General features: G+C 40.2%; 1 protein-coding gene across 4 annotated transcripts in view; it reads right to left on the bottom strand.

The window, feature by feature from the left end:
* The window catches only part of FAF1 (Fas associated factor 1), a 558,082-nt gene that overhangs the window by 485,172 nt on the left and 51,074 nt on the right, over nucleotides 1–21,836 (bottom strand). Inside the window, exon 3 of one of the 4 annotated variants that reach the window (XM_023189029.1) lies at nucleotides 21,426–21,463. The exons of the other annotated variants lie outside the window; for them this stretch is intronic. Coding sequence (XP_023044797.1) covers nucleotides 21,426–21,463 — 38 coding nt within the window. The remainder of the gene's footprint in view (nucleotides 1–21,425; nucleotides 21,464–21,836) is intronic. 4 annotated transcript variants of the gene reach the window in all.

Raw genomic sequence — 21,836 nt, 5'->3', positions numbered from 1 at the left:
GGCCACCATATCCTGCCTATATAATTATTAACACTCATCAAATTGTCCACTTATAAAGAGTACATTTCACTGAATGTAAATTTCACATACACCAAAATTTTTTAATTATAAGGAACAAAATAAATGAACTTGTACTTATCAATAAAGGCAGAATAATAAAATTATGAAGTGTCAGGAATGTTATTTCCTTAATAATGTTTTATACTCTTTACCAAAATGTTTTTAAATATCCAACAGATAGGTTTACCACTAACTCTAACTCCTAAATGAAAAACATGCAAATAAGGAAAAATCAAAACAAAGAAATTTCCAGACAAACAAAAGCTGAGAGAATTTCTCACCAACAAAACAAAGAAACTTCCAGATAAACAAAAGCTGAGAGAATTTCTCACCAACAGATCTGCGTATAAAAAACAGTAAAGGTTTTCATGCTGGAGGGAAATGATACTAGATGGAACCTCTAATCTACACAAAGAGCATCTTTGTAAATGTTTACATTTATTATTTCTTATATTCTTTAAAAGACAACTCTAAGCAAAAATCACAGAATGAATTACGAGCTATATAACATGTATAAGTAAAATATATGAAAAGAATAAAATAAAGGCTGCAAGGGGGTAAACAGAAGATTTTATTTTTTTTTTTTGAGACAGAGTCTTGCTCTGTTGTCCAGACTGGAGTGCAGTGGCACAGTCTCGGCTCACTGCAACCTTGGCTTCCTGGGTTCAAGCGATTCTCCTGCCTCAGTCTCCCATGCAGCTGGGATTACAGGTGCCTGATAACATGCCTGGCTAATTTTTTTTTATTTTTAGTGGAAACAGGGTGTCACCATGTTGGCCAGGATGGTCTCAAACTCCTGACCTCGTGATCCACCAGCTTCAGCCTCCCAAAGTGCTGGGATTACAGGTGTGAGCCACTGCACCCAGCTGAAGAATATTCTTATAAAGTTCTTATACATGAGGTAGTATAAAGCAATTAAGAAAGACCGTGGTAAGTCAACCATGTATGTTGTAATCTCTAGAACAAGGGTGGGAAAAAAGAAATGTAAGAAGTATAGCAAAGGTGAGATCTGCTAGTTTCATACTGTATCAACTCACCTAAGCTGAAACTAAATTCCTGAAAATTCCTTCCCTGAGTGGTCTGAGGTCAGGAATGGCCACAAAAAAACATGTGCAGACCTGGCAGTGGCTCACAACTGTAAGCCCATCACTTTGGGAGGCCAAGTCAGGTGGACCACCTGAGATCAGGAGTTTGGGACCAGCCCGGCCAACATGGTGAAATCCTGTCTCTACTAAAAATACAAAAAATTAGCTGGGCGTGGTGGCACTCGCCTGTAGTCCCAGCTACTCAGGAGGCTGAGGCAGGAGAATCGTTTGAGCCTGGGGGGCAGAGGTTGCAGTGAGCCAAGATCACACCACCACACTCCAGCCTGGGCAAAAGAGCAAGACTCTGTCTCAAAAAGAAAAAAAAAAAAAGTAAAGACAGAAAATATACTTTGGAAGGTGGAAGAAAAACAGCAGGCATTACTGCTCCCAAAAAGTATAGGCACAGCACCAAGTACTACTGCAGATGACAGACATTGTCCCTGATTGCCTGGCTCACATCACTGATACGCAGCAGATGCACCCAAGATTCCTCTAAATTCAGGCCAATTTTCCTCATGAACATAGATGCAAGAATCCTTAACAAAATATTAGCAAATCAAATCCAGGATTATGTAAAAAGGATAACAAATCATGACCAACTGAGGTTGCTCTCAGCAATGCAAAGTTGGTTTAACATTCAGAAATCAGTATAATTTACTATATTAACAGAACAAAGGAGAAAATCTATATCACCATCTCCCTAGAATATTCAAAACAAATTAATAAACATTCATAATAAAAACTCTTAGCAAATTAAGAATAGAGGGTAATTTCCTTAATCAGCAGAAGGACATCTATGAAAAATCTATAGCTTACACCATATTTAATAGTGAAAGACTGAATATTTATTCCTAAGATTGGGAAAAAGGCAAGAATGTTAAGAATGTTTGCTGTCAAACTATCACAAGGACAAAAAACCAAACACTGTATGCTCTCACTCACAGGTGGGAACTGAACAATGAGAACACTTGGACACAGGAAGGGGAACATCACACACTGGGACCTGTTGTAGGGTAGGGGGAAGGGGGAGGGGGGAGGGATAGCATTAGGAGATATACATATGTAAATGACGAGTTAATGAGGGCAGCACAACAACACGGCACATCTATACATATGTAACAAACCTGCACATTGTGCACATGTACCCTAGAACTTAAAGTATATAAAAAAAAAAAAGAATGTTTGCTGTCACCACTTCTATTCAACCTCTATTATACTAGAGGTCTTATTACATGCAATAAAGTAAGAAAAAGTCATAAAAACTGGAAAGAATTACAGCTATCTTTTATCACAGACAAATGATTATATATAGAAAACTCTGCATTCTTTACATTAAAAACCTCTAGAAGAAATAAGTAAATGTATACAGTAACAAAATACATCTATGACAAAAGCCCATGATTACCATATAAGGCACACACTGTCCAGGGACCTTAGGTTGGCCAACCCTGCCCACAACCGCCAGAGCCTGGGTGAGCCGTCACACGGCCAAGGGACCGACTTGCCCCACCTGCAGTAGCCAACACCCCCAGATGCCATCCTAGAGCCTGTGGATTGGCCTGCCTGACTCTGCAACCCACTGTCAGTGGCTGCATGCACCATCCAAGAGCCTGAGAATCAGCTTGACACCTCCTGCCTCTGTCACCACTGAGGGAATTCATAACAACAAGACCAGCTCTACAAGAAATGTTTAAGGAGTTCCTACATCTGGAAGCGAAAGAATAATATTTATCATCATGAAAACATATTAAAGTGGCCAGGCATGGTGGCTCACACCTGTAATCCCAGCACTTTGTGAAGTCAAAGAGGGCAGATGACTTGAGCCCACGAGTTCGAGACCAGCCTGGGTAACATGGTGAAATCCTGTTTCTACTAAAAATACAACAGTTAGCCAGGCATGGTGGTGCATGCCTGTAGTCCTAGCTACTTGGGAGGCTGAGGTGGGAGGATCACCTGAGCCAGGAGGCAGAGGGATGCAGGCAGCCAAGATCACACCACTGTACTCCAGCCTGGGAAATAGAGCAAAGACCTCATCTCAAAAAAAAAAAAAAAAAAATTAAAGCATAAAATTCACTGGTAGAGAGCAGACACACAAATGAGAAAGAGGAAAGGACTCAAATGTAACCACTGCAGAAAACTACCAAATGGCCAGATGTAGAGGACTACATGCTCCCAAACCAGACGTTCCTGATAAGTCCTGCTCTTGCAAATGAAGCAGGGCATTCCTTCCCTGCAAACAGGGAGGACACAGAAGCCAGCTGCAAACAGCAGACCCTGGGGGCTTGTTTATGTGTAAACATCTTGAAAATCCAGAAAGTCAGGGAAAGGTCAGAAAAACAATAATGTATCTTGTGACTTGGTAACATTCCACAAACGACTGTATAAAATAAAGCGGAGCGTGTCGTTTGGGGAGGTCACCATGTTTGTCTTGTCTTGTGTTGTCTTGTGTGTTCATTCCTTATTCTTTTGTTTAAGAAACATGCGGACCCCAACATCTTGCGCAGCGAGCAGGGTCTGTGGCTCCACGAGAGCAAGGAACTGGAGTGGGAACACCCCGGGCAGGTAAATAAATGAAGGGGGACCCACGGGAAAATTATGAGGAATTCCACCTCTCTGGCCTCTGAATATTTGCGGTTACTCCAGGGACTGTTGATGTCTATAGGAGTAGAAGTAAAAGAAAAGACTTGGAAGTGACTGTTTGCCCATGTTGAACAACATTGTTATTGGTTTCAATATCAAACCAAAGTGCAGTTAAACAGAAAGGAATGGTTACAAGTGGTTAAAGTCCTGCATCGAGCTCATCAGTGAGGGCAAACGATGCCTCTGACTTTGTGGACTTTGTGTAGTTCCATTACTCAGGCATTAGAGTTATTTGAAACTGACTCAGAGCGTGGCGATACTGCCACAGGAGGTGAGGCATCTGAAGCTTTAGAGAGGAATGATCCTAGAGAGGAACATATTTACACCCCGGTTGCTGAGGACAAGGAATTGGAAGAAGAGTTAATGCCTCCTTCATCTGAAGGAAATTCTGATTTGCAGCATATTTTAGAGATGTTACAAGAGTTGTTAAAATTGCAAGGTGCCGCTGCTCCTGTTTCTCCTGTCTCTCCGCCACGAGCCTTCCCTGTTTAAAAGATTTCCCTTTGCCTCCACCTCCAACCTCTTTGCCTATGTCAGGTCAGGTTTTCTCTGTGCCTTTTCCTCCTGTAGGAGAAAAGAAGGAATTGAAGGAAAAGAATGATTTAGCGGAATTAGATCTATTCCCAATAACAAGGGCCGCTTTCGGCCCCAATGCTCAGTTCCCAAACGGTGGCCAGAATGTGATTTTACAGACCTACAATTTAAATTTTTGAAAGAAATGAAAGCTGCAACAAAAATTATTAAGACCTTTAAATGCCAGTGGAGCTAATTTAGATGAGTATATTCGGGCTTGTGCAGGCATTGGGGGAGCTATTTACAATGCTCAATTGTTTGCTGGGGCACTTTCTAAGGCTTTAAAAGGCAATTCTAAACAAGGTATATGCTATCAATGTGGGAAACCCGGTCATTTTAAAAAGGAATGCCGGAAAAAAATTAGGCTCTTCTGCTCTAAAAGAAACAAGGTTACCATCTGATATGTGTAAACGATGTGGCAAGGGTTGACATTGGACCAATGAATGCCATTCAAAAACTGATAAGAGATACAGGGGGGCGGAGCAAGATGGCCGAATAGGAACAGCTCCAGTCTCCAGCTCCCAACGTGAGCGACACAGAAGACAGGTGATTTCTGCATTTTCAACTGAGGTACTGGGTTCATCTCACTAGGGAGTGCCGGACAATCGGTGCTGGTCAGCTGCTGCACTCTGGGGAGTGCAGACGATGTGGAAAAGGTCGACATTGGACAAGTGAATGCCGTTCAAAAACTGGTAAGAGTGGAAATTTATTGTCACCCCTCCCAGGTAATGGGAACCAGGGCCCGCAGGCTTGGGGCCCCAACAATTACAATGCAGGCCTACCACAATACCCAGTAAGCAATGGCTTACAACATCAAGGAATGACTTCGAGTCATCCTTAAGGGTATCACCCCATACCCCTGTTTCCCAGCTTTATGCTGCAACTGAGCAGAGTGCTGCTGCTGACTTAGCTATTACGCAACCTTATACTCTGTCTCCTAATGGAGGAATATATAAGTTAACTACTGGAGTGTGTGGTCCTTTGCCAAAGGGACATGTAGGACTTCTGTTAGGTCGAAGCAGCTGCGCTATGCGGGAGTTAATGGTTGTCACAGGAATTATTGATCCTGATTTTACTGATGAAATCCTTATTATGGTACAAGTCTCACAATTTATGCGCCTAGAGGCAGGGGAACGTATTGCACAATTGCTTTTATTGCCTTTTTTTCTTTTCCTATCTAGAGATGTGTCTCATCAAGGAGGTTTCAGTAGTACTGGGAAAACTGTTTTCTGGGAAACTTTAGTTTCTGATCAAAAACCTTTATGTTCATTGCAAATTAATAGGATACTTTTTGAGGGATTAGTGGACACAGGAGCGGATGTATCTATTGTATGTTTGGCTCAATGGCCTGATCATTGGAGAAAGAAACAAGTATCGGTTACTCTATCCGGCCTAGGTACTGCTTCTATAGTCTACCAAAGTGTCGAGCCCCTGAGCTGTGTAGGACCTGAAGGACAACAAGGAAAAGTGTTCTTTTATATTGTTCCCATTAATATTCACCTTTGGGGCCGTGATCTTTTACAACAATTTGGTGCCTTTTTAAGCATTCCTCATATTTCTTCAGCTGCCAAAAACATGATGTTCAAAATGGGCTACAATCCTTTAAACTCTTAGCCACTGTCCACAAGCCTCAAGCTTTACATTTGAAGTGGAAAACTACAACTCCTGTTTAGGTGGAACAGTGGCCATTATCTAAAGAAAAACTTAAGGCTTTAAAGAATTTAGTTAAGGAACAATTGGCTGGGGGGCATATTGAACCAAGTACTTCTGCATGGAATTCCCCTGTGTTTGTCATTAAAAAGAAAAGTGGAAAATGGCACTTATTAACTGACCTTAGAGCTGTAAATGCTTGTATTCAACCTATGGGGACTTTACAACCTGGGCTTCCTAATCCAGCTCTTATCATCCCTACTTACAAATTGCGACATCTATTTGCTACCTTGGAAGGAGATTCAGATTTAAATAGTTCTCGTCAATTATCCCCTGTAGCAGAAGAAGAATTGTCATTGTAGAAAATAGAATTAGTGAAGCTCACCTTGATTATATTGCACCCAATCTTCCACTTTCGTTGTGTCTTTTTCATACTCCCCATTCGCCAACGGCCATTTTACACCAAAATAATAATATTCTGGAGTGGCTGCTTTTGGCTAATAAAGCCATTAAGAAAATTCACCCATATATGATAAATTGGCTGAATTAATTATTAAAGGACGACATCAAGCTCGTCAGTTGCTTGGCGCTGACCCTATAAAAATTATTCTCTGTTGGAAACTCATGAGGGTTGGCAAGTGGCTTGCGCTGAGTATACTGGTTTTTTTTCTCTTTACTGCCATATAATCCTATCTCTTACACTCCAGTTAAAGGTCCCACCTTTTTTACTGATGCTTCAAGCAATGGAAAGGCTAGATACTGGACTTCAGACAAGTCAAAAAATTCTCACTATCCATTTGAATCAGTACAACAAGGAGAACTTTTGCCATTCTTATGATTCTACAAGACCGGCCTCAAACTCCTTGTAATATAGTTAGTGATTCCCAATATGCTGCATATGTAACTAAATATATTTCTCAGACTTCTTTACCATTATTTCCTCAAACTCCTTTACAAAAATTATTTTATTTGTAACTCTTACTTCCCGCACTGCCCCCCTTTTTATCACTCATATTCGTTCTCATTCAGCTTTGCCAGGACCTTTATCTTTTGGCAATAGTCAGATTGATTCTTTACTTATTGGCAGTGTCCAACAGGCTCAGGATGAGCACCAACTACATCATACTAATAGTCTAGGATTACAACGGCGATTTTCTATAATACGCCGTCAAGCCCGAGCTATTGTCCGAGCCTGCCCATCTTGTGCTCCTATTATTGCACCTTTTTAAAGTCCAGGTATTAATCCTCAAGGCATTCAACAAAATCACATTTGGCAAATGGATGTAACTTATGTTCCTTCTTTTGGTCGTTTAAAATATGTTCATCATACAATTGATACCTGGTCACATTTCCAATGGGCTACACCATTGCCTTCTGAAAAGGCTGACTCTGTTATTACTCATTTACTCACTTGCTTTGTGGGTATGGGAGTTCCTGCTGAACTAAAAACTGATAATGCCCCTGCTTATCACTCTCATAAACTGGCTGCCTTCCTTTATACCATATTCGTCATTCCCCTGGTATTCCATTTAACAGTCAAGGTCAAGCAATTATTGAAAGAGCCAATGCTACCTTAAAATTACAACTTTTAAAACAAAAAGGGGGAGATGGGCGAGATTCCCCAAAACATCAAATTCTGAAAGCCCTTTTTACTTTAAATTTTCTCAACCATTGGCATCAATTACAGCAGTCTGCAGCGGTGAAACATTTTCAACAGCCTTTAGAAAAGCCGCAAAACAGTAATCTGTGGGTGTATTATCCTTCATTACAAGGGAAATATTTAAAAGGAAAAGTTTTACAATGGGGCTGAGGCTATGCTCTTGTCCCTACAGGTGCCGGAGACGAGTGGTTTCCATCTCGACGGTTGAAACAGTGCCATGGCGAAGAGCAGCCGATCCGAAGAGTTCCTGAAGGAATTCCAGGAGCTAAATCTGAATGCTCGGAGAACATTCACCTTCGGAACTCGGCGTGCGGAACCCCCGACATGGGGACAACTGAAAAAGTTAACTCAAGAAGCTAAAGGGGTGGTTCAACAAGCTGGGCAGCCCAAAACCCCACTGACTTTATTCCTGGCTATACTGGCCATAGTAAATTGTCAGGTAATGGCTGGAGAATTTATATACTGGGCTTATATTCCTTTTCCACCCTTATATCAAGGTGTGGCCTGGGGAGACAGAGAAGTCCCAGTATTAACTAATGACACTGCTTGGATGCCATCGCCTTTTTTAAACCAGGATCCTGAATTAGACACTGGCACAGTAAATAGTTCATATCAATTTGGGGTTGAAGGGTTACCTATTTGTCTTGGGGGTAGTCCACATTGTCTGCATCTTTCTCATGAGGCTTGGGCTGCTCGCTATAACCACAGTCATATCTCTGCCTTTACTATGATTATTGTGACTCAAAGTTTTAAGTATAATCATACTGCAGTACTTAGTGAAACTCTGTCAACTACATTATCTTTATGCCCCATCCCCGATGTGTCTGGAGGTGTTTCCCAACTAGTGTGGACTAGATGTAGAGGTAGTGGGCCACGATTGTTGTTAGAAGTAAAAGGGAAGAGTCGTAAATACCTTGTTACAGATTGGAGTGTACATGGAGATTTTCAGACTAAATTCAGCCATGTCAACCTGCGTTGGCATAAAGGTAATCACAGCATTTCTGCAGATGGCAATGAAACTATTATTTGGCATGATGGTGGTCTATCACCCCCTATGCCACATTTGGCTAATACCTCACAAATACAAAGTCATATTTGGAAGTTGCTAGCTGCTGGTAAACCAATGTTCACTTTCACGGGAAACATGTCCTTAAATCTTACTAATATTGCTAACCCTTTTCATATATCTTTGCATCGAAATAGTTCTAGATATGTTATTGCATGTGTAAGAAAGCCTTACTTCTTGTTGACAGGAATTTTTAAATGGGATAATAATACAGGAGTAGTTAACTGTACAAACAATTGTACCTTCTTAAGTTGTATAAATACTACTTGGTGGAGTAATAACTGGAATGAGTCTCATTCCGATTTATATATACTAAGAGCCAGAAAAGAAACCTGGCTACCTGTAAACTTAACACGTACTTGGAGTGAATCTGCTGGGGTTACTCAAATTTACAAGGTTATGCAAGATCTTGTCCACCGCAGTCGGAGGATGGTTGGAATCGTCGTGACCGCGGTGATAGGACTTGTAGCAATTGCTTCCACTGCCGCTGTTGCTGGATTAGCTCTACACCAGAGTATACAAAATGCAGAATTTGTGCAACAATGGCATGAACAATCACATTTGTTGTGGTAGCAGCAACAAGACATAGATGCTCATTTGACTGAACGAGTGGATAATCTGGAGCAAGTGGTTTCTTGGTTGGGAGACCAGCTAACAGTGTTGAATACCCAAGCTTTGTTGAAATGTGATTGGAATACTACCCAATTTTGTATTACTCTTGTTCTTTTTAACAGCACTGTACATAATTGGACTGAGATAAAGAGACTTTTAATTGGTCATAATAATCTTTCCCTAGAAATATAAGAATTAACACAGAATATTTCTGAAACATTTCGCAATCAGTTACCGTTGCTGACTGGTGCAGATTTGATGACTGGTATTGCACAAAGTTTGACGTCTTTGAACCCTACGAGCCCTGTAAAAACTTTGCTGACCTCTGTTTCTAGCAGTGTATTGATTGTTGTTCTTGCTTTTGTCATTTTCACAGTCTGCTGGAGACAGTGCCAAAGGGCAAACACCGAATCCCAGCGAGCCCAACATGTAATGATGGTTTTGAAAGAAATTCAAACTTGTAAATAAAGAAAGGGGAAATGTAGAGGACTACGTGCTAGCAAACAAGATGTCCCGATAAGTCCTGCTCTTGCAAACGAAGCAGGGCGTTCCCGATAAGTCCTGCTCTTGCAAACGAAGCAGGGCGTTCCTTCCCTGCAAACAGGGAGGACAAAGGAGCCAGCTGCAAACAGCAGACCCTGGGGGCTTGTTTATGTGTAAACATCTTGAAAATCCAGAAAGTCAGAGAAAGGTCAGAAAAACAATAATGTGTCTTGTGACTTGGTAACATTCCACAAACAACTGTATAAAATAAAGCGGAGCGTGTCGTTCGGGGTGGCCGCCATGTTTGTCATCTTGTGTTGTCTTGTGTGTTCATTCCTTTGTTTAGGAAACACGCGGACCCCAACAGCCGGATGTGGTGGCTCACACCTGTAATCCCAGCACTTTGGGAGGCCAAGGTGGGTAGATCACCTGAGGTCAGGAGTTCGAGACCATCATGACCAACATGGCAAAACCCCGTCTAAACTAAAAATACAAAACTTAGCTAAGCGTGGTGGCAGGCACCTGTAATCCCAGCTACTGGGGAGGCTGAGGCAGGAGAATCGCTTGAACCTGGGAGATGGAGGTTGCAGTGAACCGAGATCACGCCATTGCACTCCAGCCTAGGCAACAGAGCAAGACTCCACCTCAAAAAAAAAAAAAAAGAAAAGAAAAAAAAAGAAAACCATCAAACTAAGCTGGGTCACAGTGGCTCATGCCTGTAATCCTAGCACTTTCGGAAGCCGAGGAGGGTGGATCACCTGAGGTCAGGAGTTTGAGACCAGCCTGACCAACATGGTGAAACCCCATCTCTACTAAAAATACAAAATTATCCGGGTGTGTTGGTGCACACCTATAATCCCAGCTACTTGGTGGGGCTGAGGCAGGAGAATCACTTGAACCCAGGAGATGGAGGTTGCAGTGAGCTGAGATCACGCCACTGCACTCCAGCCCAGGTAACAGTGTTAGAATCCACCTCAAAAAAATAAAAAAAGAGACAAAAGATCAACTAACATTGTTTTTTTGAAAAGATAAAAAAGATCAATAAACTACTCATGAGACTAACAAGAGAAATTCAGAAATGAAAATGAAGTCATCATAACTGATACCAAAGAAACACAAAAGATCATCGCAGGTTATTCTGAACAGCTATATACCAACAAACTGGAAAACGTAGAGTAAATGGGTGAATTTCTAGATACAGATAACTACCAAGATTGAACCATAAAGAAATAGAAAACCTGAACAGACCCATAATGAGCAACAAGATTGAATCAGTAATAAAGTCTCCTAAGGCTAAGTGCAGTAACTCACACCTATAATCTCAATGCTTTGAGAGGCTGAGGTGGAATGATTGCTTGAGCCCAGGAGTTGGTGACCAGCCTGGGCAACATAGAAAAACCCATCACTACAAAAAATATCCCAAAAAAAATTTAGCCAGGCAACACCTGTAGTCCTATCTACTTGAGAGCCTGAGGCAGGAGGATCCCTTGACTTTAGGAGTTTGAGGCTGCAGTAAGCTATGATAATACCACTGCATTCCAGCCTGGGTGACAGGGTAGACCTTGTGTCTTTAAAAAAACAAAACAAAAAACAAACAAAAACTCCCAAAAAAGAGAAGCCCAGGACCAGATGGCTTCACTGCTGAATTCTACAAAACTCTTAAGAAAAACTAGCACCAATTCTTCTCAAATATTCAAAAAATTAAAAAGAAGGGAATTCTTCTTCATTCCTTCTATGAGACAGCATTACACTGATATCAAAACCAGGCAAGAACACAACAAAAAAAGAAAACTACAGGTCAATATCCCTGATGAACATAGATTCGAAAAATCCTCAGCAAAATAGTAGCAAACCAAAATCAATGGCACTTTAAAAAGATCACTCACCATAAGCTGGATTTATGCCAGGAATGCAAAGATGGCCCAACATGCACAAATCAATAAATACAGTACATCACACAGAATCAAGAACCAGAATCATATTTTCATTTAAATAGACATTGAAACAGCATTCAATAAAATTCAACATCCATTTCTGATAAAAACTCCAGAGTATAGAAGAAACATATCTCAATGTAATAAAAGCCATATACGACATACCCACAGCTATCATCATACTGAATGGGGAGAAACTGAAACACTTTTCTCTAATATCTGGAACATGACGAAGATGCACACTTTCACCACTGTCATTCAACATAGTACTAAAAGTCTTAGCTATAACCAGACAAGAGAAGAAGTAAAAGGCATCCAAATTGGAAAGGAAGAAGTCAAATCATTCTTGTTTGCAGACAACATGATCTTAGATATAGAAAAACCTAATACTTCACCAAAAAACTTTTAGAACTGATAAACAAACTCAGAGAAGTTACAAGACACAAAATAAACAAACTAAAATCAGCAGTACTTTCTATACACCAAAAATGAACAATTTGAAAAAAGAAAAAAATTAAGAAACCAATCCATCCCACTTACAATAGCTATTAAAACAACAACAACAACAACCTAGGAATCAATTTAACCAAGAACATAAAGACCTCTGCAATGAAAAATGCAAAACACTAACGAAAGAAATTGAAGAGAACACAAACAAAGGTATCCCATACTCATTGATTAGAAGAACTAATATTGTTAAAATGACCATATTATCGAAAGTAATCTACAGATACAGCATAATCTCTATAAAATACCAAGGACATTCTTTATAGAAATAGAAAAAGCAATCCTAAAGTTCACATAGAAGCACAATAGACCCTGAATAGCCAAAGTAATAGAAAAAAGAACAAAGCTGACTTCAAAATACACAACAGAGCTATAATAACCAAAACAGCACGGTATTGGTATAATAAAAGATACATAGGTCAGGCACAGTGGCTCACACCTGTACTCCAGCACTTTGGGAGGCTGAGGTGGGTAGATCACCTGAGTTCAGGAGTTCAAGACCAGCCTGGCCAACATGATGAAACCCTGTCTCTCCAAAAAATACAAAAATTAGCTGGGTGTGGTGGTGGGCGCCTGTAATCGCAGCTACTCCGGAGGCTGAGGAAGGTGAATTACTTGAATCCAAGAGGCAAAGGTTGCAGTGAGCTGAGATTGTGCCACTGCACTCTAGCCTGGATGACAAGAATGAAACTCCATCTCAAAAAACAAAACAAAACAAACAAACAAAACAGATACATAGACCAACAGAATAGAGAACCCAGAAATTAAAAATATTAATAAATCCAAATATTTTTAGCCAACTGATATTCGGCAAAAGTACTAAGAATACACATTGGGAAAACAGTCTCTTCAATAAATCGTGCTGAGAAAAATGGACAACCATATGCAGGGGAATGAAACTAGACCCCTATCTATCACTATATACAAAAATTAACTCAAAATGGATTAAAGACTTAAACATAAGACTCAAAACTATAAAACTGCTGGGTGAAAACACGTCAGGACAAAAACACATCAGGACAAAAACGTAGACAACAAAAAGAGACAAATGGGACTGTACTAAACGAAAAGGCTTCTCTACGGCAAAAGAAACAATCAACACAGTTAACAGACAACCTGTAGATAGGAAAATACTTACAAATCATTTGACTAACAAAGAATTAACAACCAGAATATACAAGGAATTCAAACAACTCAGCAGCAAAAAAAAAAAAAAATCCCACTACTACAAAGTGGGTATCTGAACAGACATTTCTCAAAAGAATACACAGAAATGGCCACCAACAAATAGTATCTCACCCCAGTCAGAATGGCTACTATCAAAGACAAAAAAATAACAAATGCTGGCAAGGATGCAGAAAAAAGGGAACTCATACACTGTTGGTGGGAATATAAATTAGTATAGTCACTATAAAAAGCAGTGTCGCGCTTTCTCAAAAAACTAAAAACAGAACTACTATATGATACAGCAATCTCATTACTGGTTATTTATAGAAAGGAAAGGAAATCAACATCAAAAGGATACCTGCGCCCCCATGTTTATTCCAACACTATCCATAATAGCCCAGACATTAGGAGTCAGCCTAAATGTCCATCAACAGGCAAATGGATAAATAAAAATGTGGTTTATATACACAATGGAATACTATTCCTCCATGAAAAAGAATGGAATTGGGCCAGGTGTAGTGTGCCTCAGGCATGTAATCCCAGTGATTTGGGAGACTGACGCAGGAGGGTCGCTTAAGGCCAGGAGTTGAAGACCACCTTGGGTAATATAACAAGACCCTATCTCTACAGAAAGTAAAACAAGTTAGCCAGGTGTGGTGAAACATGCCTGTAATCCCAGTTACTCAGAAGATTGAGCGGGGAGGACTGCTTAAGCCCCAGAGTTTAACATTACTGAGACCTATGATCATACCACTACACTCCAGCCTGGGCAACAGAAAGATCCTGTCTCTAAACATAAACAAACAAACAAACAAACTACAAAGAAAAAGAATGAAATCCTATCACTTGCAGCAACACGGATAAGCCTGGAGGATAGTATGTTAAACTAAGGCACAGAAAGATAAATATATGCTCTCAGTCATATGTAGAAGCTAAAAAGAATTCTGAGCTCATGGAATTAGAGTATAGAATTGGAAATATTAGAGACTGGGAAGGGCAGTGAGAAGGGGAGAATGGGGAGAACCTGGTTAACAGATACAAAATTACAGCTAGATAGGAGGAATGAGTTCTGGTGTTCTACAGCACTGTAAGGTGACACGGTTAACTATAATTTATTGTATATTTTCAAAAAGATAAAAAAGTAGACTTTAAATGTTCCCAACAAAAAGAAAGAAAAAGTTTAAGGTGAAGGATATGCTAATTATCCTGATTTGATCACTATACATTACATATTCTTATGAAAAGATCACTTTGTATCCCATAAGTATATACAATTACTACAAGTAAACTAAAAATACAAGGGAAAAAGTTACTGTACGATCCAGTAACTGCATTTGTGGTTATATACCCAAAAGACTTTTAAGGAAGCAAGGACTCAAAACATATTTATACACCCATGTTCATAGTACCATTGTTAACAACATCCAAAATGTATAAACAACTCAAATGTCCATCCATAAATGAAGAAAATGTAGTATGTTCATGCAACAGAGTATTATTGCTCCTTAAAAAGACAAGAAATTCTGACATACGCTATAAAATGGATATACCTTAAAAATACTATGTTAAGTGAAACAAGCTAGACATAAAAGGACAAACACTAAATAATTCCACGTCTATAAGTACTCAAACTCACAGAAGCAGAAAGGGGAATGGGGAGTTAATGTTTAGAAGCAGAAAGGGGAATGGGGAGTTAATGTTTAATCAATAAGAGCTTGGGGGAAGATGAAAAAGTTCTAGAGATGAGTGGTGGTGATGCTACATAATAATGTGAAGGTACTTACTACCACTGAACTGTATGTTCAAAGTGGCTAAAAAGGTAAATTTTATGTTATGTATATTTTACCAGAATTTTTTTTGTTTTAAAGCTTACTGTATGGGGGTAAAGTGTGATGGCTCACACCTATAATCCCAGCACTTTGGGAGGCCAAGGCGGGTGGATCACTTGAGGTCAGGAGTTCAAGACCTGCCTAGCCAACATGTTGAAACCCCGTCTCTACTAAAATGACAAAAAATTAGCTGGGCATGGTGGCACGTGCCTGTAGTCCCAACTACTTGGGAGGCTGAGGTTGCAGTGAGCCAAGATGGCACCACTGCAGTCCAGCCTGGGTGGCAGAGAGAGACCCTGTCTCCAAAAAAAAATTAAACAAATAAAATAAAATAAAATAAAAGCTTACTGTGTGGTTTCATATACATAACGTTTTAAAACTTGCAAAACTAACATATATGTAATGTCAGAAGTCAATCTACTAGGCTATCCTGAAGGGTGAGAGATAACTGAATGGAAGAAGGAAGCTTCTGGAACTCTGATTATATTCTGCTTTTTTTTCTTTTTGTTTATTTAAACATAAATTTTTTTTCTCACAATTCTGAGATGATAAATCCAAGATCAAGTTGTCAGCAGTTTGGATGTCTTCTGAGGCCTCTCTCCTTGGCTTGTTGATGGCTATCTCCTCCCTGGGTCTTCACATTGTTCTTCCCTGTGTCTCTATGTGCCCTAATCTCCTCTTTTTCTTTTTTCTACTCTTGTCACATATTCTGTTCTTTTAACCAAAGTGTTGTTTATATGGATGTGTTCATGTTGTGCAGATTCAAACTATACTCTTAGGACTTTTGTTCTTTGCTATCTGAATATTACGCCCTCATAAAGTTTAGAGTTTTCACTTGCTTTAGTTAATGACAGACTGTGATTCTGCTGAGGTGAGGATCTGGATGTTCACAGCCAGACTGGTTTTCAGGAACAAGTCACCTGCTTAGTAAGTGAGCCCTGCTTAAGAGTCCAACATCCATGCTATAGTGCACTTATACTGCACGCTGTCTGTCTTTGGCACACAGACTACAATTTTTCTGAAGTGGCAAAAATATTAGTTCTATTTCAAAAGTGGCCTCAAAATGAAAGTCAATTTCTACTATAAATAATAGAATAGAAAATGAAGGTCTAAGAAAGTAATATGAAAGTCTCTTGAGTATATGGAGAAAAGAGTATCAAGAATCTACATCTTTGTTTAAAAGATTTATTCTACATGTCAAAGCATTTCCAAAGGCCAGCTGCTTTTAGTCTGTGACGTTAACTCTGTAGAATAAAAGTATCACACTTAAAAGAAAATAGGTGTTCTGTATTTAAAAACTGAGGAAGGCGGCCAGGCACGTGGCTCGTGCCTGTAATCCCAGCACTTTGGGAGACCAAGGCAGACTGATCACAAGGTCAAGAGTTCGAGACCAGCCTGGCCAACGTAGCGAAACCCCATCTCTACTAAAAATACAAAAAATTAGCCGAGTGTGGTGGTGGGCGCCTGTAATCCTAGCTACTCGGGAGGCTGAGGCAGGAGAATAGCTTGAACCCAGGAGGCGGAGGTTGCAGTGAACCGAAATCAAGCCATTAGACTGTAGCCCAGGCAACAGCGCAAGAATCCATCTCAAAAAAAAAACTGAGGAAGGCTAGCCAGGCGCAGTGGCACATGCCTGTAATCCCAGCACTTTGGGAGGTCAAGCCGAGCTCAGGGATTCGAGACCAGCCTGGCCAACATGGTGAAACCCCATCTCTATTAAACATACAAAGAAATACCCAAGCATGGTGGTGTGCATCTGTGGTCCCAGCTGCATGGGAGGCAGAGATGGGAGGACTGCTTGAGCTCAGGAGGCACAGGTTGCCGTGAGCCGAGACTGCATCGCCGTACCCCCGTCTGGGTGACACAGCGAGACACTGTCTCAAAAAAATAAATAAATAACTGGGAAAGCTAGCAAAATTATTCTTTTTTTAATCAAAGTAAAAAATGTTTTGAATTATTAGGAAATGATGTGTTTAATAATACTCTCAAAGGATATCCAACAATATTTAATAGGGTTTTATTAACAGAATTAAAATAGGAGGTTCTTTGATCATTCATACAATTTATACGTAGGAAAGCAGAAGGAGTGGGCTCCAAAAACAGTGCTATTTAAGTTCTAAATTGAGTACTAGTATATAAATTTTATCCTGGATAGTTTTAAAAAATGATACTTAAGCAAGAATTATGCATGTTTTATGAATATATGTGAACCAAAAGATCTTTGGTTGATAAAATTGTATTCAGATCCCTTCAAAAAGAGAAAAATTTCAGTAAATTGTACACACTGTTTATACTATACCTTTTGGTAACAAAAACTAGAGAACAGATTCATTATAAGAGCTTACATTATCTTTTCTATCCACAAGAGGGAGCAAACATTTAATACATCTAGGGAATTTCATTTCACACTAGCTTTCACACAAGACTTTCAGGAAATAATAAAACTGTCAAAGATATTCATTGAATGTCTCTATCATGTGCCAGGCCTAGTGCTAGGTTCTGGAAATACAGTGGATAAAAGATTTGGCTCCTGCCCTCACGATTCACAATTATTCAGATAACAAAGTACATCTAAAGATTTATAAGATTCTTTAAATGGACACAAACCATACTTAGCTTTTTTATAATTATTATAAACTATAATTTATAAGTATTCTGTCTTACCAGAAGCTATAAATATGATGTAACGCTACACAAATTATCAGTAATTTATAGTCTACAACTCTTAAAAAGCAAGTAACACATATTAGGCAATTTATCGCATAAACAATTAACAGTAAGCACCAAGATGCAAATACCTTCTTTTTTCCAAGTAGACTCCAATGATCTATGCCACTCATTTTTTTCATTTAGTTTAACCAAAATGTTAGCAAATTAGCATTTATTTAGGGGAATCTGGGGCTGTAGTTAACAAAGCATTTCAAGAGAGGGATATCTTTGAAATGTACTGATAAGTAGTAAAAGCATAATGCCAACATGGGAAATTCTCAATTACAGCCTATTAATGACATTCTAATACATCTTGGTTCTTTTGTTTTAAAGAAGAATGGATTCCAAAAGGGCATAATGAGCTAAGCAGGTGACCTCAGGAGAGTTCTTCCAAGTAGGTGTGTTTATACAGAAGCAAAGCTTAGGGTACAGTACTATTCGGGAAGGTATACTGGCAGGAAACAATGTGTAATGGAAAAAAACTCTGACTCAAAGCACAACTAGCTTCAAATGCAGCTTTACCATTTAACTAGTCCTGTGACGTTAGTTATTAACCTCTCTGAGTCTCAGTGTTCTCATTCATACAATGGTAATAACAACAATCTTGCAAAGCTGCTGTAAGGATTAATAATAATGCAGGTAAAGCATCAAATAGCCCAATTTTACAACGAGAAAACTAAAGAAGGCAACATAACTAGGGTTAGAAATCAGAAAAACTGTGGGCCAGAACGTCTTTATTTCTAGTAAAACTCCTTAAATTGAAGTCTACTTAGTCTAACATTAATTAATCACAGCAGCTTTGTTATGATTAGTGTCTACATGATACATTGTTTGTCCATCCTTTTATTTACAACCTAGTGAAGCATCTTTATATTCCAGATGCTTCTCTTATACACAATATAGATCAATATTTAATTTTCATCCAACCTGACAGTCTCTACCTTTTGATAACTATTTACCCTATTTACATTTAATGTAATTACTGATATGGCAGTAGTTTACTGTAAGTTTACTATCTGGGTTCCTGTTTTACTATCGTGGTTCTTTTATTTTGTTTCCACAATCTGTCCCAATTGTTTTTCTTCAGTTATACTTTCTTATCTGCATTCTTTAGGGTTAAGCATATGTATGAGTTGGTTCACGCTGCTGATAAAGACACACCCAAAACTGGGAACAAAAAGAGGTTTAATTGGACTTACACTTCCACATAGCTGGGGAAGCCTCAGAATCACGACAGGAGGCGAAAGGCACTTCTTACATGGTGGCAGTGAGAGAAAAATGAGGAAGAAGCAAAAGCTGAAACCCCTGAATAAACCTATCAGATCTCACGAGACTTACTCACTATCACAAGAATAGCAGGTGGCTGGGCGCAGCGGCTCACGCCTGTAATCCCAACACTTTGGGAGGCTGAGGCAGGTGGATCACAAGGTCAGGAGGTCGAGACCATCCTGACTAACACGGTGAAACCCCATCTCTACTAAAAATACACACACACAAAAAAATTAGCTGGGCATAGAGGCAGGCGCCTGTAGTCCTAGCTACTGGGGAGGCTGAGGCTGGAGAATGGCATGAACCAGGGAGGCAGAGCTTACAGTAAGCCAAGATTGCACCACTGCACTCCAGCCTGGCTGACAGAGCAAGACTCTGTCTCAAAATAAATAAATAAATAAAAATAAAATAATAATAATAATAATAGCACGTGAAAGACTGGCCCCCATGATTCCATTACCTCCCCACTGGGTCCCTCCCACAACACATGGCAATTCTGGGAGATGAAAATTCAAGTTGAGATTTGGGTGGGGACACAGCCAAACCATATCATTCTGCCCATGGCCCCTTCAAATCTCATGTCCTCACATTTCAAAACCAATCATGCCTTCCCAACAGTCCCCCAAAGTCGTAACTCATTTCAGCATTAACCCAAAAGTCCATAGTCCAAAGTCTCATCTGAGACAAGGCAAGTCCCCTCCACCTGTAAGCCTCTAAAATAAAAAGCAAGCTAGTTACTTCCTAGATACAATGAGGGTACAAGGTATTGGGTAAACACAGCCATTCTACATGGGAGAAATTGGCCGAAACAAAGTGGTTACAGGGCCCATTCAAGTCTGAAATACAGCAGGGTGGTTAAATTTTAAAGCTCCAAAATGATCTCCTTTGACTCCAGGTCTCACATTCAGGTCACACTGATATAAAAGGTGGTTTCCCATGGTCTTGAGCAGCTCCGCCCCTGTGGCTTTGCAGGATACAGCCTCCCTCCTGGATGCTTTCACAGGCTGGCACTAAGTATATGGAGCTTTTCCAGGCACAGGGTGAAGCTGACGGTGGATCTGCCATTCTGGGATCTGGAGGATGGTGGCCCTCTTCTCACAGCTCCACCAGGCAGTGCCCTAGCAGGGACTCTGTGTGGGAGCTCCAACCCCACATTTCCCTTCCACATTGTCCTAGCAGAGGTCCTCCAAGAGAGCCCCACCCCTGCAGCAAACTTCTTCCAGGGCATCCAGGCATTTCCATACATCTTCTGAAATCTAGGCAGAGGTTCTTAAACCTCAGTTCTTGACTTCTGTGCACCTGCAGTCTCAACACCACGTGGAAGCTGCCAAGGCTTTGGGCTTCTACCCTCTGAAGCCACAGCCCAAGCTCTATGTTGGCCCCTTTCAGCCATGGCCGGAGTGGCTGGAACAGAGGGCACCAAGTTCCTAGGATGCACTTGGTACGCCAGGGCCTGGCCCACAAAACCACTTTTCCTCCTGGGCCTCCGTGCCTGTGATGGGAGGGGCTGCCATGAAAGTCTCTAACGTGACCTGGAGACATTTTCCCCATGTAACATTAGGGTCCTTGCTACTTATGCAAATTTCTGCAGCCAACTTGAATTTCTCCTCAAAAAATGGGTCTTTTCTACTGCATCAGGCTACAAATTTTCTGAACTTTTATGCTCTTTTTTCCTTTTAAAATGGAATGCTTTTAACAGCACCCAAGTCACGTTTTGAATGCGTTGCTGCTGAGAAATGTTTTCCGCCAGATACCCTAAATCATCTCTCTCAAGTTCAAAGTTCCACAAATCTTTAGGGCAGAGGCAAAATGCTGCCAGTCTCTTTGCTTAAAACATAACAAGAGTCACCTTTGCTCCAGTTCCCAGCAAGTTCCTCATCTCCATCTGAGACCACCTCAGCCTGGACCTTATTATTCATATCACTAATAGTATTTTTGTCAAAGTCATTTGACAAGTCTCTAGGAGGTTCCAAACCTTCCCACATTTTCCTGTCTTCTGAGCCCTCCAAACTGTTTCAACGTCTGCCTGTTACCCAGTTCCAATGTTGCATCAAAATTCTCCAGTATCTTTTTGGCAACGCCCCACTGTACTGGTACCAATGTACTGTATTAGTTTGTTTTCATGCTGCTGATAAAGACATACCCAAAACTGGGAACAAAAAGAGGTTTAATTGGACTTACAGTTCCACATGGCTGGGGAAGCCTCAGAATCATTGAGCCTGTGGGTGCATGGAAGTTAGAATCATGACAGAAGTCTTACATGGCAGCAGCAAGAGAAAAATAAGAAAGAAGCAAAAGCAGAAACCCCTGATAAACCCATCAGATCTCGCGAGACTTATTCACTATCACAAGAATAGCGAGGGAAAGACCAGGCCCCATGATTCATTTACCTCCCCCTGGGCCCCTCCCACAACACGTGAGAATTCTGAGAGATACAATTCAAGTTGAGATTTAGGTGGGGACACAGCCAAACCATATCAGCATATTTTTAGTATCTATTGTATCTCTTCTATTAGCTTTCTAACTATATTTCTTTTATTAGTGGTTGTTCTCAGAATTACAATATCCATCCAGAACTTATTAGTATACCTT

This window comes from Piliocolobus tephrosceles, chromosome 1, assembly GCF_002776525.5.
Source record: "Piliocolobus tephrosceles isolate RC106 chromosome 1, ASM277652v3, whole genome shotgun sequence".
Taxonomy (NCBI): domain Eukaryota; kingdom Metazoa; phylum Chordata; class Mammalia; order Primates; family Cercopithecidae; genus Piliocolobus; species Piliocolobus tephrosceles.
Note: the sequence above shows the minus strand (reverse complement) of the source record. Positions and strands in the feature narration are given on the sequence as shown.